This window comes from Schistocerca nitens, chromosome 1 (assembly GCF_023898315.1).
Source record: "Schistocerca nitens isolate TAMUIC-IGC-003100 chromosome 1, iqSchNite1.1, whole genome shotgun sequence".
NCBI lineage: Eukaryota > Metazoa > Arthropoda > Insecta > Orthoptera > Acrididae > Schistocerca > Schistocerca nitens.
The window spans coordinates 965,072,939-965,093,082 of record NC_064614.1 but is presented as its reverse complement, the minus strand read 5'-3'; the positions used below and the strand labels follow the sequence as shown (position 1 = coordinate 965,093,082).

At 41.6% G+C, this 20,144-nt stretch overlaps 1 protein-coding gene across 7 annotated transcripts in view; it reads left to right on the top strand.

The window, feature by feature from the left end:
• Window positions 1-20,144, top strand: part of LOC126194948 (ribonuclease P protein subunit p21) — a 57,421-nt gene that overhangs the window by 22,807 nt on the left and 14,470 nt on the right. For 6 of the 7 annotated variants that reach the window (XM_049933385.1, XM_049933342.1, XM_049933359.1 and 3 more), the window contains one exon: window positions 3,758-3,858. The exons of the other annotated variant lie outside the window; for it this stretch is intronic. In XM_049933385.1, coding sequence (XP_049789342.1) covers window positions 3,758-3,858 — 101 coding nt within the window. The remainder of the gene's footprint in view (window positions 1-3,757; window positions 3,859-20,144) is intronic. 7 annotated transcript variants of the gene reach the window in all.

Genomic DNA, 20,144 nt, shown 5'->3' with positions numbered 1-20,144 from the left:
GCACAGGGGAATTTTGAGCGCGCTATTCTGCAGTTGACCATCTTGTCACTTTGTCTACCCATGTCATGAATGGTTTTCTGCAGAATTCCCAGACTGACTGTGTTTTTCAATTTGGAGAAAGCCTAAGACACCTGTTAGAGGACAGGTATCCTCCGTACACTATACACATGGGCTTCCGTGGCCTCGTGCCCTGTTCCCTCCAGGAATTTTTAAGAGACCAAGTTTTCAAGGTAAGCATGGGTTCTGTCTTGTCGGACACCTTTATCCAGGAAAATGGATGTCTCAGAGTTCCATCTTGAGTGTCATTCTCGTAGCTATTGCCATTAACCCTGTAATGACCTGTGTCCTGCTGGGCATCTCCGGCTCCCTTTTCATTGACAATTTTGCTATCTATTGTAGTTCTCCATGGGCCTGTCTCATTGAATGGTGTCTTCAGTGATGTCTCGATTATCTTTACTCCTGGAGCATTGACAATGGCTTTAATTTTTCATCTGACAAAACTGCTTGTCTGAATTTCTGCGGTGCATGTGGTTTCTTCCACAGTCATTTCATCTTGGGCCTGTTGCTTTTCCGTTCCTTGAAACTATGAAATTCCTGGGGGTCATGCTCGATAGGAACTTCCTTCGTCCTCCCGTCCTATGACATGTCCTACCTGGCGGCCCACTGTACGTGGTCGCTCAATACCCTACTTGTCCTTAGTGGTACTTCCTGGAGGCCAGGTTGAACCAACCTCCTCTGTTTGTACCGGTCCTTTGTCCATTAGAAACTCGACTGTGGGTGTTTCGTTTATGCATCTGCCCGTTTGTCCCTCTTATGCAGTCTCAATACCATCCACCATTGTGGCATCCATTTGGCCACAGGCGCCTTTTATACTAGCCCGCTTGAGAGTCCATATGCAGAACCTGGCGAACTACCTCTGTGCTACTGCCGTGACTTTTTCCTCAGCAGATAAGCATGCCATTTGTCATGCATGACCACCCATCCTATGTCTCCTTCTTCGAAGACACCTTTCATTGCCAGTGTGGGGGTGTCCCTATTCTCTTACATCCTCCAGTTGCCTTTCAGCTCTTGCACTACCTGGCACTATTCTGCTGGATGTGAACCCTTCACCACCTTGGCTTCATGCACTGGCACGCTTTCACCTAGGCCTTCATTCGCTTCCTAAGGACACTATTCCAACCTCACTCAATCGCCTTCAGTTTCATGACTTTCGCATGGAACTGCGCGGTAGCATCTTTGAATACACTAAATGGTTCATGAACTGTCTGTGGTGTTGGGTGTGCCTTCATCATTGGCACCAATGTTTTTTGGTATCGTCATCCAGAACACCACTCGGTATTTACAGTAGACTCTTTACCCTGTATCAGGCCATGCAGTACCTCCGATGGCACAGGCTTTTAAATTGCATAATTTGCTCTGACTTTGTGCTCTTCAAAGCCTCTTGTGTGCTGTACACCGTCCATACCTTAGTGCAACAGGTTCAAGAAAGCTGTCACTTGCTCTCTCTTGAAGGGGCCTCTGTGATGTTTATTTTGGTTCCTCGCCACATCGGTTTGCCAGGGAATGAGGCCGCTGACATTGCGGTCAAGTCTGCAATCCTCGCACCTCAGGCCCCTAGTTCTTACATTCCCTCCAACAACCTCTGTGTTGCTGTTTGACAGCAGGTGGTGTCACTTTGGCATCACAACTGGTCCTCCCTTCATAGGAACAAGCTTCAAGGTATTAAGCCTCTCCCAGTGGCTTGGATGACCTCCTCTCGGCCCTCTCGCTGTGAGATCATTTTAGGTAGGTTGTGTAGTCTTTTTAGACTACTGGCAATTAAAATTGCTACACCAAGAAGAAATGCAGATGATAAACGGGTATTCATTGGACAAATATATTATACTAGAACTGATATGTGATTACACTTTCACGCAATTTGGGCGCATAGATCCTGAGAAATCAGTACCCAGAACAACCACCTCTGGCTGTAATAACGGCCTTGATACGCCTGGGCATTGAGTCAGACAGAGCTTGGATGGTGTGTACAGATACAGCTGCCCATGCAGCTTCAACACGATACCAAAGTTCATCTAGAGTAGTGACTGGCATATTGTGACGAGCCAGTTGCTCGGCCACCATTGACCAGACATTTTAAATTGGTGAGAGATCTGGAGAATGTGCTGGCCAGGGCAGCAGTCGAACATTTTCTGTATCCAGAAAGGCCTGTACAGGACCTGAAACATGCGGTTGTGCATTATCCTCCTGAATTGTAGGGTTTCGCGGGGATCGAATGAAGGGTAGAGCCACAGGTTGTAACACATCTGAAATGTAACGTCCACTGTTCAAAGTGCCGTCAATGTGAACAAGAGGTGACGGAGACGTGTAACCAATGGCACCCCATACCATCATGTTGGGTGATACGCCAGTTTGGCGATGACGAATACACGCTTTCAGTGTGGGTTCACCGTGATGTCGCCAAACACGGATGTGACCATCATGATGCTGTAAACAGAACCTGTATTCCTCCGAAAAAATGACATTTTGCCATTTGTGCACCCAGGTTTGTCATTGAGTACACCATCGGAGGCGCTCCTGTCTGTGATGCAGCGTCAAGGGTAACCGCAGCCATGGTCTCAGAGCTGATAGTCCATGCTGCTGCAAACGTCGTCGAACTGTTCGTGCAGACGGTTGTTGTCTTGCAAACATCCCCATCTGTTGACTCAGGGATCGAGACATGGCTGCACGATCTGCTACAGCCATGCGGATAAGATGTCTGTCATCTCGACTGCTAGTGATATGAGGCCGTTGGGATCCAGCACGGCATTCCGTATTACCCTCCTGAACCCACCAATTCCATATTCTGCTAACAGTCATTGGATCTCGACCAACGTGAGCAGCAATGTTGCGATACGATAAACTGCAATTGTGATAGGCTACAATCTGACCTTTATCAAAGTTGGAAACGTGATGGTACGCATTTATCCTCCTTACACGAGGCATCACAACAACGTTTCACCAGGCAACGCCAGTCAACTGCTGTTTATGTATGAGAATTCGGTTGGAAACTTTCCTCATGTCAGCACATTGTAGGTGTCGCCACCGACGCCAACCTTGTGTGAATGCTCTGAAAAGCTAACCATTTGCATATCACAGCATCTTCTTCCTGTCGGTTAAATTTCACGTCTGTAGCACGTCATCTTTGTGGGTAGCAATTTTAATGGCCAGTAGTGCAGCTGTGGCCATTTGTTAAGTGGTGCTCCCCCAGCCCTTTGTGCTCATTGCCATCAACCTTTGATGGTCCACCATTTCCTGTTGGAATGACTGTTTTTTTATTTGCTAATGTTCCCGTTGTCTGAATTATTGCGCTTTAGCAAATGACGCATGGGCTGTCGACCACATTTTACTTTTTATCTGTTGTACAAATATGGTGAAGGACATTTAATCTTTAGTTCAGGACCTCCATTTCTCTATGGCTAGACCTTTCTCCACACCCCTGTGTTTAGCTGTCTTCTCTTCCTTTGATTGGAATTTGTGTAGCCGCTTTTAACTCCTGTCTCTGTCTTCGTGTTCTACAGTTCTGAAATGGGCACATATAACTCTAGTTGTGTTTGCATCCTAAAACAAAACAAACATGACATAATTCTAACAGTAATATGCAATCCTCACACTTGCAATACCGAAGAATGATAGACAACTTTGTGTTGTCCCGGACAGAACCAAAAATAAGCAATTGCTACTCTTCAGTTGTGTTATTTCTGAGTTTTCATTATTGCAGGCAGCAGCTTCTCTTCTGTTAAAGTATCCAAACCATTTTGACATAGCTACCCATTATGGAGCTATTATGAGGAGCATATCAAAGAAATCAGTTCTTCGTATGTAAGTATCTCTGGTCAGTTAAAATTCTAATTTTTCTTTACCATAGATCATAGAATTAAAAACCTCAAAGGTTACTTGAGAGTTTCCTTTATCAGGAATAGTTGTAAAATATTTCATTAAAACCAGGCCAAATTGCAAAATTTTGAAATTGATTGGTAGTCATGTTGTCCTACATGCTAAGCCTATTGATAGCACAGATGGGTTGTGATTTAAGACACCAAAAGCCTGAAGAGATAATCAAAAATAGTAAAAAAGAATAAGTATTGCTATAGCCATAAGTCATACAATGTCGTCTTAAAAGATAGGTGTTTCAACTAAGAGTTGTATTTGCATGAATGTCAGGCTCATTTCGACTCTATGAATGCAGTGGTGAAGATCCCCCTTTAAGGAAATGCCTAATTTTTTAGCAATAAGGCCATGCATTCATAAGCCAAATGTCTATTTTACATTTAAATGACAGTGTTACACCCAAATGAATTAGGACAATGACCATTATGAATGAAGAGCTAATTACAACATTTTCAGTTACAATTGGATACAAATTGAAAACAAAATTTTATCTTGTTGCTGTAAACAGAGACAAAAAAGTGATGTTCCTTACAATTATTTCCTTGCCCCTATGTTTCATTTTACTGTTTAAAAGATCATTTTATGCAGATTTAATAAAGAGATTTGTAAATAAATCAGAGGTGATTGAAATAAAGTTCTGATCAGTTTCATTTTATTCAGTCTAAATTAGTGTTCAGATCACATAACCAAATTAATTTATGACAATATACAGGAAGTAAGCACACATCCCCGTATCTACCTGTTTAAATAATCAAGTTTTCACTGAACTTGCCAGAAATCAGACATGTGAAGGTATTAGATGCATCACATACACAAAGGCTATTAAACTAAACTACTTGCCTAACCTAAACTCTACACTGCACTCCCTGTGTAGAAGTTTGAACACAGCCTTCATCAGAAAAAGAAAGAGAAACACAATTCATATCTTTTCTTTCTCTACTCTCTTGTGTTTATTCATCGCCTTCCAAACTGCATCTACTTACAAGCCACACTGTATCAACTGTCACCTGCATACAACACAGGCTTCGTAACTGCGCAGCTGGTCCTAGCTGATGGATTTGGTCATGTGAGTTTGAACAAGTGGTGTGTGTGTGTGTGTGTGTGTGTGTGTGTGTGTGTGATGTAGGCTGTGGCCAAAAGCTTACATGTGTCTCTTAATTGTGTCTGTCTGCAGCTTGATGTCATCTTTACGGTAAGTAGCAATCTATAATATTGTTCTGAAATGTCACTCAAATTAAACACAGTGGTGTTCTATGGCATATAAGAAAGTTGGTAGGTGTGTTTCTACAACTGGAAGATGGCTATTAAAATTCTGCAACAGTCACATAAGACTGGTGCTAGTGGTTCCACTAAGAGGATATGAATCAAGTTTGTTTTAAATACATGTTGTAATGTTTGTGACATTGAGATTGGATGTGGTCAGTTGTTAGCCAAGAATGCCTTTAAGGTGACAAAGGTGCCATTATCAACACCTCAAGAGTTCAAGCAAGGTTGTATAATAAGGCTAAAAGAAGCTGGATGATCCTTCTGCGATATTGCAAAAAGGCCACTGTTCACGATTGCCGACAGTGGTGGTCACGAGAATGCACGGTCGCAAGATGAGGCCCTGGATGGCCATGTGGCACTACAGAGAAGGAAGACAATCATGTTTGGTGTGTGACACTGGCACATCATACTGCATCTGCGGCAGCAGTTGGCACCATAGTGACACAACAAACTGTTACAAATCTGTTAATTCAAGGACAGGTCTGAGCCAGATGCCCTGTAGTGCGCATTACGCTGACCCCAAACCACTGCCATTCGCGACTTCAGTGGCGTCACATGAGAGTTCATTGGAGGCCAGGGTGGAGTCTATTGATTTCTGATGAAAGCTGGTTCTGCATTGGTGCCAGTGTTGGCTGTGTCATGGTTAGGAGGAGGCCAGTTGAAGGCCTGCAACCAGCCTGTCAGCATGCGACACACACTGGCCCTTCACCTGGAATTATGGTCTGGGGATGCGCTGTTGACAGCAGGAGCATACTGGTGGTTATCCCATGTGCCCTGACTGGAAATTTGTATGTCAATCTGGTGATTTGACCTGTTGTGCTGCCATTCAAGAACTGCAATTCAGGGGTTGTTTTCCAACAGGGTAACACTCACCCACATAACAATGTTGTAACCCAACATGCTCTTCATTGAGTTAACATGTTGCCTTGTCCTGCTTGATCACCAGATCTGTCTCCAGTTGAGCACAGTTGGGACATAACGGACAACTCCAACATCATCCACAAACAGCATAAACTGTCCCTGTATTGACTGAGCAAGTGCAACAGTCATGGAACTGCATCCCACAAACTGACATTCAGCACCTGTACAACACCGTGTATGCACATTCACATGCTAGCATTCAACATTCTGGCAGTTACACCAGTTATTAATGTATCAGCATTTCACATTTGCAATGGCTTCTTGTGTTTACATGAACTGTGATCTTGCAGTGTTTATCACTTACATGTGTTAACTTGGCAAATCTATTCTTGAAATTTCATTACTTTGAATTTATTTTTGGTGTTGCATCAGTGTATGTCCACTCCCTGTATAGTCTGGTCAGTTGCACTGTGACCCCTCTTCATTTCATTGCCAGACTGGAGCTTACTCTTTTCTGGAATTCTGGTTGGTTGTATTGTTCCAGTAGCCTGACGACATTGATCAGAATGGAGGTAGTTAAGCATCTCAGAGCATCTTATTACACTTTGTGAAACCTAGTCACAATACAGCCTGCAGGTAATGCATTTGCCAGTTTCTTCACAACTTTGCCTCCAGTATTTTTTTAAAAAAAAGACACGACCTCCCAGTATTTAAAAAAACACAACCTCCCAGTATTCTCACCTTTCCCCTCATACATAAAGAAATGAGAACCCCGCAGTGTTTGACATTTTATAGTTCTGACAGATTCTCATCAAAGTTGAATTGGTTTCTACAGATCAAGAAGTATCTCATGTTCTGACACTAAAGAAAATTTTCACTTATTTTATGCTAAATCAAATGTAGACTACAAGTAAGCCTTCATCAATGTAGGAAAAGGTATATTGCTACTTACCATAAAGATGATGCTTTAAGTTGCAGACAGGCACAGTTAGCATACTTAAACATAAGCTTTCGGCCACAGCCTTAATCAGAAAATGAAACACACTATTCATTCATACAAGCAACCACACCTCATGCAAGCATGACTGCCAACTCTGGCATCTTGGACCAGACTGTTACTATCACGTGGAATGGTAGTAGCAATCTGAAAGGGGTGGGGAAGGGAAAAGGGATAGCAGTGCATGGGTGGGGCGAGAGAGGAGCACTGTCTGGTAGAGTATGCACTAGAAGGCCAACAGGCACAGAGTCAGGACATTTCGGGGCAGGGAGATGAGGAAAACGGAGAAAAAGGAGAGGAACAGGGAAAGATGGGTGGGAGCATTGACAGACGGTGGCAAACGGAGAGGGTGGGAATCAAGAATGGGAAGGAAATGATAGGGTAGAGGGAGTGGAAACTGTTCAGTGGAGGGTATGGGGGACAGTATGTTGCCGTAGGTTGAGGCCAGGACAATTACAGGAGTGGAGAATGTGTTGTAAGGATAGTACCAAGATGCACAGTTCAGAAAAGCTGGTGATTGAGGGAAGGATTCAAATGGCTCCATAGTGAAGCAACCATTGAAATCAGGCATGTTATGTTCAACTGCATGTTGTGCTTCAAGGTGGTCTACTTTGCTCTTGGCCACAGTTTGGTGGTGGCCATTCATCATATTAGACAGCTGGTTGATAGTCACACCAGTATCGTTGACTCTGTGACGCAAATGGTTGTAGATTCCTTGACCTACGCTATGGGGTGATAGGTTGTAGGATGCAGCTCGATAGATCAGAGGTGCACTACACACAGGAAGCAGCTACATGGGTAACACAGTACTCGTGTGCACATGGGGTTTTTTTAGATTAGGTTCCTCCCCACGGGAAACAAACCGTTGGCCTGAAAAATTACCAGTTCATGACACTAATGTGGGTGTGCCAACTGTAAAAGTTGTTAGCTCACCTAAACAGGTCATTCCAAAGGATTTACATATGCTGCATCTCATGTTAGCAAATTGTTGAAGTACTGTAGCAAGGTCCCCAAGTTATTCTCCGAAATAAACAGTAACAATGCCAATATTGTATTAGGTACCAAAACCTGGTTGGCACCGGACATAAGTAGCAGTGAAATTTTGAACTTGGATTGGACAACATTTAGGAAGGGTAGGACTGATGCTATGGGTGGTGGTGTGTTCATTGCAGTTAAAAGCTGTTTAAACCAGTTGAAATCGATATTAGATCAGACTGTGAAATAGTCTGGATAAAGCTGCAATCAGACAAGGATTGACCATTGTATTAGAATGTTTCTATAGACCACCAGCATCTGCAACAAACTTCGCAGAATGTTTCAGGGAAAGTCTAGAGTACATAGGAAATATCCAAATTATCCATTAGTTATAGGTGGAGACTTTAATCTGGCATCCATTGACTGGGAAAATTACACGTTTATCACAGGGGTCAGAAGCAAAGACTCGTGAAGTTATTCTAGGAGCACTTTCAACGTACAAGCTTCAGCAATTGGTTAGAAAACCAACTCGAGATGGGAACGTATTAGATATCTTGGTGACAAACAGACCTGATCGTTTTGAGGAAGTTAATATAAAAGAAGGTATTAATGACCATAATGTCATTGTGGCTTCTATGTCAGTGGAAGTTGCAAAAAACCAAAGGAACAGCGTAGATTTTTCTTGTTTGGGAAAGCAAATAAAAGTGTCATTAACGAATATCTTCATAGTCAGCTCCAAGCATTCACCACAAGACTCAAAGAAATTGAGCATCTTTTGTTAGAATTTAAAGGTACTGTCCATCACCTAGCAAAAATATAGGGGAGGGAAAGGATCTACCTTGGTACAACAAACATATTAGGAAGTTACTGAGAAAGCAGAGAATTTTGCACAGTCGTTTTAAACGTTTTCACTGCCCTGCTGACAAACAGAAATTGTGTGAAATGAAAGTAGCTGTCAAAATGTCAGAGAGAGAGATTCTTTTAACGAATTTGAAAGCAATTTGTCCACAGATGCTCTTTGGACCGACCGATTGTGTTGATATTTTGTGTGCGCTTATTTTTGAAGTTCTAGTGAGTACTAAGTGCAGTGGCTGGATTTTATTAGTTTTAATTGCATTCAGTAGTGTAATAACTGTTTGGGGAAGTGAAGATTTTAAGTTCTGTGCCACATTTTTAAAGAAAATAGCATAAAACCATTACCGCTTAACAGCCGTTTTTAGGCCTAAATTTTGTGTGCGAAAGTTAAGTGATTTGAAGTCTAAGTAAGTACATTAGTATTATATTTATATTAGAGCCCCATAGAGCATAGTAAATAGGAAATTATCTTTATTTAGTGAAAGCTTAAAAAGTAGGCCTATATTGTAAACGATCATGAGTGTGAAGTGTTTTAGCTGCAGTAGGAAAGTTAGTTCTGGGTTGCTATGCAGCTGTTGTGACAGATCGTTTCACTGGGGGGAATGTAGTGGCATGGAAACTGGGGAACAAAATGAAGCTCTTCCTAGGTACTGTAGAGTGTGTTCACTGGATATGAAAATAGCAGAACAGGAGGAGAAGATTAGAGCCCTTCAGGCTGAATGAGGTAAAGCTAGGGAGGAACTAATTAGGTTAAGGGGGGAGAAGGGTGAAGAGAAGTGGGAAATGGTAGAGGGAACAAGGGCCACAGAAAGAGGACAGTATCTGACAGTTTCATTGATGGCACAAGAAACAGATTTGCCCTGGTGCCACAGTTAAGTAATGAAGAGCCTCACGTAGATGTAGGTGGAGGTGATGCACATCAGAATTCAGTTAGGATGCCTGTTGCTTCAGAAAAAGTGGGAAAAAAATTCTGCTGTTAGGTAGCAGTCATGGAAGAGGTGTGGGCCAACTTTTGAAGGGAAAATTAGGGTGACAGCTACCAGGTCACAAACTCTTTCAAGCCTAGTGCATCTCTCAGCCAAGTGATAGAGGGCCTAAGATCTTTGTGTAAGGGTTTCACGAAGGAGGATCATGTTGTAACAGTGGGTGGAGCAGGGAACGGAATCGATAGGGACCTGGTAAAAATAGCACCTCGTGAAAATAGCATCAGCAACAAACCATACTAATGTTGAGTTTGTGCCTGTTTTCAAGCAGTACAATCGAACCCAGTTGAACAGCTCTGTGAAGAGGGTCAATATGGAGTTGGATCGACTGCTTCGGGCTGGTGCTGGGTCAGGGATTGGTTTGGTTCCTATTGAAATTATTGGTAGGTGGGGCTTTTCTTCTCATGGCCTGCATCTCGATAGAATATGGAAGGATATACTAGCTAGGTTTATAGCAAATTCTTTAAGGGGGGACACTGTAACTCATGGAAGTAGTTCTTTTTTAGATTAAGCTCGTTATCTACACATTCAGTGTTGAAACAAGAAGTATTTGAAAATGTTAAGCATAATACTTGTGAAGACAAAAAAAGTAACAATAAATTTACTACATCAAAATATCAGAGGTTTAAAAAACAAAATTAATGAATTTCAGATCTGTTTGGATCCTGTTGATATTATTTTTATTTCTGAACATCATTTAGGTAGTGAAATTTAAATGCGTAATATGGTAGGGTATACCTTAGCTTCAAAGTACTGTAGAAAAGAGATGGAGAAAGGAGTTGCCACTTACATTAGAAAGGGTCACAATTATAAAAACATTGACATTCTTAAATACTGTAGTGATCAGCATTTTGAAGCATGTGCCACACAAGTAGAAACACACACAAGAAAAATAATTAATCACAGTATACAGGGCTCCAACTGGTAATTTCCAGCTATTCACTAAACAGGCTTGATGCAGTATTAAATTTCTTAACTTCCAAAAATAATGAACTCATACTAAGTGGAGATTTTAATTTAAATTTTCTGAAGGATAATCACTCAAGATCCATATTAGAGTATCTTACCACTTCTTATAATCTCATTCCTTAGTACAGTTTCCAACCAGGTTTATGGGTACCAGCAGGACTGCTATTGATAACATTTTCGTAGGTACTACCACACTAGCAAATCATAGTATAAATCTAATATTTAATGGCCTTTCAGATCATGATGACCAGTTGCTTACATATAATATAGTGGGGTCTGATTCAACTAATAACAGGAAGTGGGAAACTATACGATTAATAAATGAAACAGGAATTGAAGTTTTAAAAAAGTATTTAACTTTTTGTAACTGGGATTCACAGTCTGGTAGAACTTTATAAAAGACATCATATTTACACCAGTGACTGTAAAACTTTCTTTATTTCATGACTGCAGTTTTGGCCTTAGGCCATTATGAAGTGAAGATGTTATGGCTATTAGGTTGACATGACCTAATAGCCATAACATCTTCACTTGATAATGGCCTAAGGCCAAAATTGCAATCATGAAATAAAGAAAGTGTTACAGTCACTGGCATAAATATGTCTTTTATAAAGTATAAAAAAGCTGTTTGAGTAATACAGACTGGAAAGATGTATACAATTCGCCTGGGATAAAAGGAAAATATAACTGTTTCTCTAATACGGTCATAGGTCACATTGAAAACTGCTGCCCTAAGAAAGTAATCAAAGCAAATAGATTAAATGTTTCGAAACCTTGGATTACAAATGGAATAAAAGTATCTTGCAAAACAAAATGAAGACTGTACTTAATTTCAAGGGAAAACGATGACTAAAAAGCTAAATCGCATTACAAATTATATTGTAAAATTCTAAACAAAGCACTCAGAACCTCGAAATGTATTTATATTCAAGAAAAAATAAATGCCTCTAATAACAAGATAAAAACTATATGGAAAATAGTGAAAAGTGAAACAGGAAAAACTAATCAGGCAAATCAGGAAATTATGTTGAATGTAAATAATGAGTTGATTAGAGATACCTCCAAAATAGCAGGCACTTTCAACAACTTTTTCCTTTCTGTAGCAGACAACTTAGGTTTGCATAGTTCCCCAGAAGACAGCTTAAAATATTTAAAAAACACATTTCTGCAGAAGTTTGACAAAATTTAGCTATATTTTACCTCACCAAAAGAGATTTCTAATATTATTAGCTCTCTTAAAAACAAATGTTCCAGTGGTTATGATGAAATCAGCACTAACATAATTAAATGTTGTCCTCAGAACTTTGTGACATACTGAGTAATGAATCCCTCCACGGTGGTAGTTTTTCAGATAGGCTTAAATATGCTACTGTCAAACCATTACACAAAAAAATGAGACCAATCATCAGTGGAAAACTTCTGTCCCATTTCCTTATTGAAGATATTTTCGAAAGTGTTTGAAAGGGTTATGTACAACAGACTTTATAAACAGAAAAATATTCTCATTCATAATCAGTTTGGATTTCGGAAAGGATTGTCAACCGATCAAGCTATATTTACTTCTGCAGATGATGTATTAGAATCGATAAATCAAAAGTGATTTCCACGTGACATATTCTGTGATTTGGCTAAAGCTTTTGATTGTATTAAGCATGATATCCTTATACAAAAGTTAAAATATTATGGGATAACAGGAGTAGCAGACTCATGGTTAATAGTCATTCAAAATACGAAACCATCAGATAAGGGGTGCCCCAGGACTCTACTTTAGGTCCCTTGTTCCTATTATATATTAATTACCTTCCATATTCAGTGTCACAAAATGCAAATTTTGTCTTATTTGCAGATGATACAAGTATTGGTATAAAAAACAGTACCTGTGATCTCACTGAGCAATCAGCTATTGAAATTTTTGTAAGTATCAGTGGGTGGTTCACAGCAAATGGATTGTCACTGAATTTTGACAAGACCCAGTACATACAGTTTAGTACCTCACAAAGAATACCTGGCCTTATAAGTATCATGTATTCAAACAATGAAATTATTGACCACAACCTAAATTAGAAAACTCGCACTCTAGACCTAATGAAATGCCTTAGTTCAGCTATGTTTGCAGTACACATGATAGCAGAAATAGGTGATTTCAAAATGAAGAAGTTAGTTTATTTGGCCTACTTCTATTCACTAATGAGTTATGGAATCATCTTTTGGGGAAACTCCTCTCACAAAGAGAACATTTTTCAAAATTCAGAAACGATTCATTAGAATTATATATGGTGTCAATCCTAGATCATCATGCAGAGACCTCTTTAAGAAACTTGGTATTCTAACTACTACTTATCAGTACATATACTCATTGATGTCCTTTGTCTTTTCCAACAGGTCTCTTTTTACACAAAATAGTGCAAAACATGATTATAATACCAGAACAAAAAACAATCTGTATAAGGGCTATAAAAGCTTAACGTTAGTACAAAAAGGAGTCAAATACATGGGTACTCATATATTCAATAACTTAGCAGAGCATATCAAAAGTCTTGTAAGTGATAAAGATCGGGTTCAGGGTGAATTAAAGAACTTCCTGTTGGCGAACTCCTTCTACTCCATTGATGAATATCTTCACAAGGATTATAGCTCATAACTCTGTTCGAATTAGAATTTTATAATATCCATGTACCTGAGTAAAAAAAAGAACACTTTGACTCTTTCCACATCTCAGAGACTCCTCTCCAAGGGATCCATGGAAATCGATAAATGTAATAGTAATGTAAAAAAAAAAAAACTCCTGATTCTAAAAATAACCCCATAAAATTTTGGTCATAAGTAAAATCTATGAATGCTACAAATATTTCAATATCTTCTCTTGCTGACAGTACGGGCAATGTAATGGACGATGATAAACAGAAGGCTGAAATTCTAAACCTAGCTTTCAAAAACTCGTTTACAGTAGAGGACTGCAGCACCATTCCCCCTTTCAATTAGCAAACAAACGCAAGGATGGCTGACATAGTGCTTAGTGTATCTGGGATTGTAAAACAGTTAAGATCCTTAGATACCAGGAAGGCATCTGGCCCAGACGATATCCCTGTAAGATTATATGTTGACTATACTACAAATATAGCTCCATTCTTATCTACATCGGTAGTCTGCAATTTTCATACTACTTCTCTACTATTCCACTCTCGAATGGCGCGTGGGAAAAAGGAACACCTAAATCTTCCCGTCTGAGCTCTGATTTCTCTTATTTTATTATGATCATTATTTCTCCCTATGTAGGTGGGTGTCAACAAAATATTTCCGCATTCGGAAGAGAAAGTTGGTGATTGCAATTTTGTAAATAGATCTCGCCGCAAAGAAAACCGCCTTTGTTTCAGTGACTGCCATCCCAACTCCTGTATCATATCAGTGACACTCTCACCCCTATTGCGCGATAACCGAAACGAGCTGCCCTTCTTTACACTTTTTCGATGTCCTCCATCAATCCTAACTGGTAAGGGTCCCATACCACGCAGCAATATTCCAGCAGAGGACGGACAAGTGTAATGCAGGCTGTCTCTTTAATGGGTTTGTTGCATCTTCTAAGTGTTTTGCCAAGAAAGTGCAGTCTCTGTTTCACCTTCCCACAATATTATCTATGTGGTCTTTCCAATTTAAGTTGCTCGTAATTGTAATTCCTAGGTATTTAGTCGAATTGACAACCCTTAGATTTGTGCGATTTATTGTAAACCCAAAAGTTATCAGATTTCTTTTCGTACCCATGTGGACGACCTCGCACTTTTCTTTGTTTAGTGCTAATTGCCACTTTTCACATCATACAGAAATTATCTCTAGATGATTTTGTAATTGGAACTGATCATCTGATGATTTTACTAGATGGTAAATTAAAGCATCATCGGCAAACAGTCTATAATGCCGCTGTCAATACCATGAACCAAATAGTTTATGTAAATCGTAAAAAGCAGTGGACCTATTACGCTGCCGTGGGGCACACCTGAAGTTACACTTGTTTCTGTTGAATTCAGGATGACATACTGCTCTCTGTTAGAAAATTTTCTATCCAACCACATATGTCATCAGATAGACCTAAGTACGAACGTTTTGGATCAAGTTACAGTGCGGAACTGAGTCGAACGCCTTTTGAAAGTCGAGAAATATGGCATCAACCTGTGAGCCGATATCTAGAGCCCGTTGCAACAAGGCAAAAATCCCCATTAATGTACGAGTAAAAAATAAATGCCCAGTCTTTGGAAGTGGTAACATCTGTCAAGTGTCTGGGTGTGACTATTCAAAATTATCTCAAATGGAACGGTCTGATTACACAAGTAATGGGTAAGGTAAACTCTAGATTGCGGTTTATTGGTAGAATCCTGAAGCGATGCAGTCCATCGACAAAGGAAATTGCTTACAATAGGTTAGTTTATCCAGTCTTAGAGTGTTGTTCATCTGTATGTGACCCTTACCAGCTGGATCTGATTCGAGAGATTGAGAAGGTCCAAAGAAGAGTGGCAAGATTCATGACTGGTACATTTAGCCATCGTGAGAGCATTAAAAATCTCATAGAAAGTTTGATGTGGGACACACTTGCAGATAGACGATGCACTAAACGGAAGGGGCTGCTCACTAATTTCCGAAATCCGATCTTTGCCGAGGATGTAGAGCATATATTATTACCACCCATTTTCAAATCACGCAGTGATCACCATTCAAAGACAAGAGAAATTAGAACTCGTACTGAGGTGTTCAGACAGTTGTTTTTCTCTCATACGATCTGCGAGTTGAATGGGGGGGGGGGGGTATGACTTTGGCACAAATTGTGGCCTCCACACACTGCTTGGTGGCTAGTGGGGTATATATGTAGATGTAGAATATAAAAAGCTGGGCAATGATGGAAGCACAGCTGGTAAGACGTGGCTGCTTTCATAGATGGCCAGTCCACTAATAAACCTGTGCTAGGTGGGTAGGCTGAGAAGATCCTGCACCTGGGTTTTCCACATGGTTATGATTCTTTGGGCAAGGAATTGGGATTGGAAGTGGCATAGGGATGGAGTAAGATGCTGTAGAGGTTGGGTGTGTAATGGAACACTGCTTTAGGAGGAGTGGGAAGAATCTCGGGCCGGATGTCCCTCATTTCAGGGCATGATGATTGGAAATCAAAACCTTGATGATGTGATTCAGTTGTTATGGTCTTGGTGTAATGGGTGACAAAGGGGGCAATACTTCGTGGCTGGTTGTAGGAGGTGGTGGGAGGTGTGTGTGTGTGTGTGTGTGTGTGTGTGTGTACTGGGGCTAGTGCTTGTCTGTAAAGGCCTTAGTGAGAGCCTCACCATACTGGGCAAGGGATTTCTTGTCACTGCAGATATGCCATTCCTGGGTGGTCAGGCTCTATAGGATGGATTTTTGATGTTGAAGGGATAACAGCTGCCAAAATGCAGGTACTGTTGGTGGTTGGTGAGTTTAATGTGGACAGGGGTGCAGATGGAGCCATCAGATGTACAGGCTCTTTGAACAGTTGTCATCCCTTTCATGCCAAAAAATCACTTCTCCAAGCCAGGCTATTATTATTTTTACTGTTCTGTCAGCTCCTCTATCAGGTGATACAGTTCGGCATTCATTTTAGAACTCCAGAAACCATTGTTATTTCAAAATGCCCCATAGATCTTGTGCAGAATACTGCATTCAAAAAGCCAGAGCTGCTTTTCATCAGTACTCATTAGTGGATGGATGCTGGACAAATAACTAGAATGGTTTCTGTATGGAAGCCAACTGAAAGAAGACAGAGGAAGGTCACAAAAGTGGTGGATAGCAAATGTGGAAGATGATTTAAAATCTGTGAGTTAGAGGATGGGGAGAACTGCACTAGAGAGGGCAGTATGTGGGAAACCTGTTGAAGAGGATAAGACCTATGCAGGGTTGTAACACCATGAGAGGAGATATATTAAATCATGTAATTATTCTTTTATAATTACAGTTATCATTATTTATTGTTATTGTAGCTGCTTCACTTTTCACATAGTGATAGTGAAAGGGGCCAAAACCGATGGAAAATTATTACTGAATATTTACAATGGAACAAACATTTTTATGAGACACAAATCCACTGTATAGTAAACGACAAACATGTGACACTTACACTAAAATTGAGGAAAGTACGATTTTGGTGCTACAAGGGGCTAATATTCTGTTAAGTGTGTTAACAATAAAATAGGATTTGTTCAAGTAAGTTGGACATAAATAAATAAATATATATACACACACTCTTATTGAAACTTGAAATCGTTCTATTTTTTCTTCGCGGACATTTTGGGAAACAATGACTAACTTCAATAATTGACAACTCAGAGCAGTGAAACTTGCTGCAGTAGGTAGTGACACATTGTGGAAACTGATCAAATTATTGGTGCATGTATCTTAAATGTTTCAGTTGTTCTGTATGCTAACAAGTCACCAGTTCTGTGTGTCCTTATGAACCTTTCTGCAATCTGTCATGAAGTGAGGGTATGAGAGACTTTCGATGATGTATTTTTTGGATGAGGAGCACCTCCTTGGTGGTCTTAGAGATGTAGGCTATGTGCCAAGCCTGGGTTTCAACCCTTCCCTTCTATCATCACCACCCTTCCTCCCCGACCACCAGGGGGCTCACCACACTTTGGCGGGTTCGTGCTTGGCTACCACAGGGCCCCAGCCTTTGCAGCATTTTTTTCCCTTCCGTACTGCATGTCCATCCTCTTGCTATTCTTTTTCCCCTCCCTTGGGGAACATGTGTGAGGTATTACTGGGAATGTTGTGCATTCTGTTGCTGACGTGCGAACAGTCCCACCTTTGTTTTTCGCTGCCTTTCCTTCCTTTCTTTGTTTCCCTTCTCCTCTCATTCCTCCACTTCGGCATATGAGGATCCTCTTTTTTTTTTTTTTCTTCTTTCTCCCTGTGCGTCCCTGAAGGCTGGCTCATGCATCTGACGCATAACAGGTCACTGGGTAACACACAATTCCCAGCCCCGGGTCAACAGGTAGGGTTCACACGTACCCCTTCGTACAGGCCAGGCCCAGGGAGGGATGATTGCCTGAACTGTAACCTTCCCAAATTGCTGATTGGTCCCTCTGTCAGGTGTTCAGGAAGTGTGACCTGAGGTATGAGCTATCACCTAAGGTGGGTGCAAACCCTTTTGAAGAGGCCCCTCCCCCCCAGATGGAAGGTGCGCGCCACTGGAGACTGTGGCAATCATGGAGGATTTCCTTGCAATGAGTCAGTCATCTTCCCACTCAACATCTACTAAATGTAATGAGACTAATGATTCAGAGACCCTTCCTGCTGCACCACGGTTCCTCGTGGTCTCACATGCTGAAGATGGTCAGTCCTTTGCCACAGTAAATCCATTTATTATTCAGAAAGATGTAGATGGAGTTGCTGGCCCTATGAAATCCTGCTCTCATTTTCGGAATCGCACTTTGCTTTTGCAGACCACTTCTGATTCTCAGGCACAACTACTGCTTGCTGCCTTGCTACTCCATGGTTACCCTGTTCATGCTGAGGCCCATGGAACCTTGAATTCTTCCCGTGGTGTAATTTACACCAGGCTGCTCTACGGTCTGACCGAGGCCGAAATCCAATCTTGCCTCTCTGATCAGTGTCATTGTCGTCCATCATGTAATGAAAAAGGAAGATTCCTCCTTAGCGCCCAACTGCACTCTCTTTCTCACCTTTGATAGAGTGGTGCTTCCATCCAGGGTGAAAGCAGGCTATGAAATTATCACTCTTGGGCCCTACATTCCAAACCAGCTACACAACTGGTAGGCCGGAAAGGATAGTAGTAGTACTCACTTGAAGACTTCCTCCGTCCCTCCAGCCTAACAACACTTGAGTCTTCAACAAACCAGAAAGGCTTGAAGAAGTCCACCGAAGGCAAACGGTCTTCTCCTTCGCCACCTCGACGATCCTCTTCGATGGTGTCACCACATGATACCTTAGCCCGGCCAGCCTCCATGTCGCCGGTGTGCACCAGCAACTGTTATTCGGCATTGGAATCCACAAACCAACTACACAAGCAAGCTGATGCTTCTGAGGACCCCATGGAGCAGGATCCTCCTCCTTCTGTGCCCAGCAGTAGTGCCTCTTCCCCAGCTGTCAATTGGCAGCCGCCGAGGTGAAACCCCTACATCTCTTCCTCCTCATGACTCTCCTCCAAAGGAATGTTCGTGGCCTTCGGTTCAACAAAAAGGATTTACAGCTGCTTTTAGCATCGTAGTGTCCCCTTGTACTCTGCCTTCAGGAAACAAAATTGCACCCTCATGACTGCTTTGAGTTTTCACGTTTCTTACTGATTCGTTTTGACCCTCCCCCCTGAGGTCGGCATTCTGTCTCATGGGGGCGTCATGCTGCTCATACGGGATGACATCCGTAGTCAACCCATCTCCCTGACTACCAGTCTTCAACCTGTTACAGTTCACCTTTTCCTTCCTCACCTGACTTTTTCCCTCTGTACCATTTGTCATTCAGTGTCACCAGGGCAGATTTCCTTCAGCTTATTGGGCAGCTACCTTCCCCATTTTTGCTACTCGGTGACTTTAATGTGCATCATCCCCTTTGGGGTTCTCCCAGGACCTGTTAGAGAGGTGCCCTCTTGACAGACCTTCTTAACCAACTTAACCATTTCTGCCTTAACACTGGAACACCCACTTTCCTTTCCAACTCCTCGCACACCTATTCCCATTTGGACCTCTCCTTGTGCACTGCCCAGCTTGCCCCTAGTCTTGAGTTTTCCGTTTTTTCTGACACCTACTTGCTCAACCATTTCCCATATGCTGTCCGTTTGCTGACTCCTACCCCATCCGTGTGCATGCCCAAATGGCAGCTTCCTAAGGCTGACTGACAGCTTTACTTCTTCCTGGCAACTTTCGAACAAGAAGATTTCCCCAGTTGTGATGACCAGGTGGAATATCTCACAAACGTTGTCCTTAGTGCTGCAGAACGTTCCATTGTTCACACTTCCTCTTTACCAAGTCATGTCCCGGTCCCTTTGTGGACTGAGGCACACCGCGAACGCAATTCACGCACGGAGACATGCTCTCCGTGGTTTTAACCACCACTCTACGCTGGCAAACTGCATTAATTACAAACAGACGCATGCAAAGTGTCGTTGTGTTGTTTGGGATAGTGAAAGAGCTAGCTGGATTTAATTAACCAGTTCTTTTAACAGTTCCACCCCTTCCTCTGTCATGTGGACCAACCTCTGATGGCTCTCTGGAACCAACATCTATTCCCCAATTTCCGACCTGAGAGTTGGTGTCGATGTCATCGTGGACCCTATTGCTATC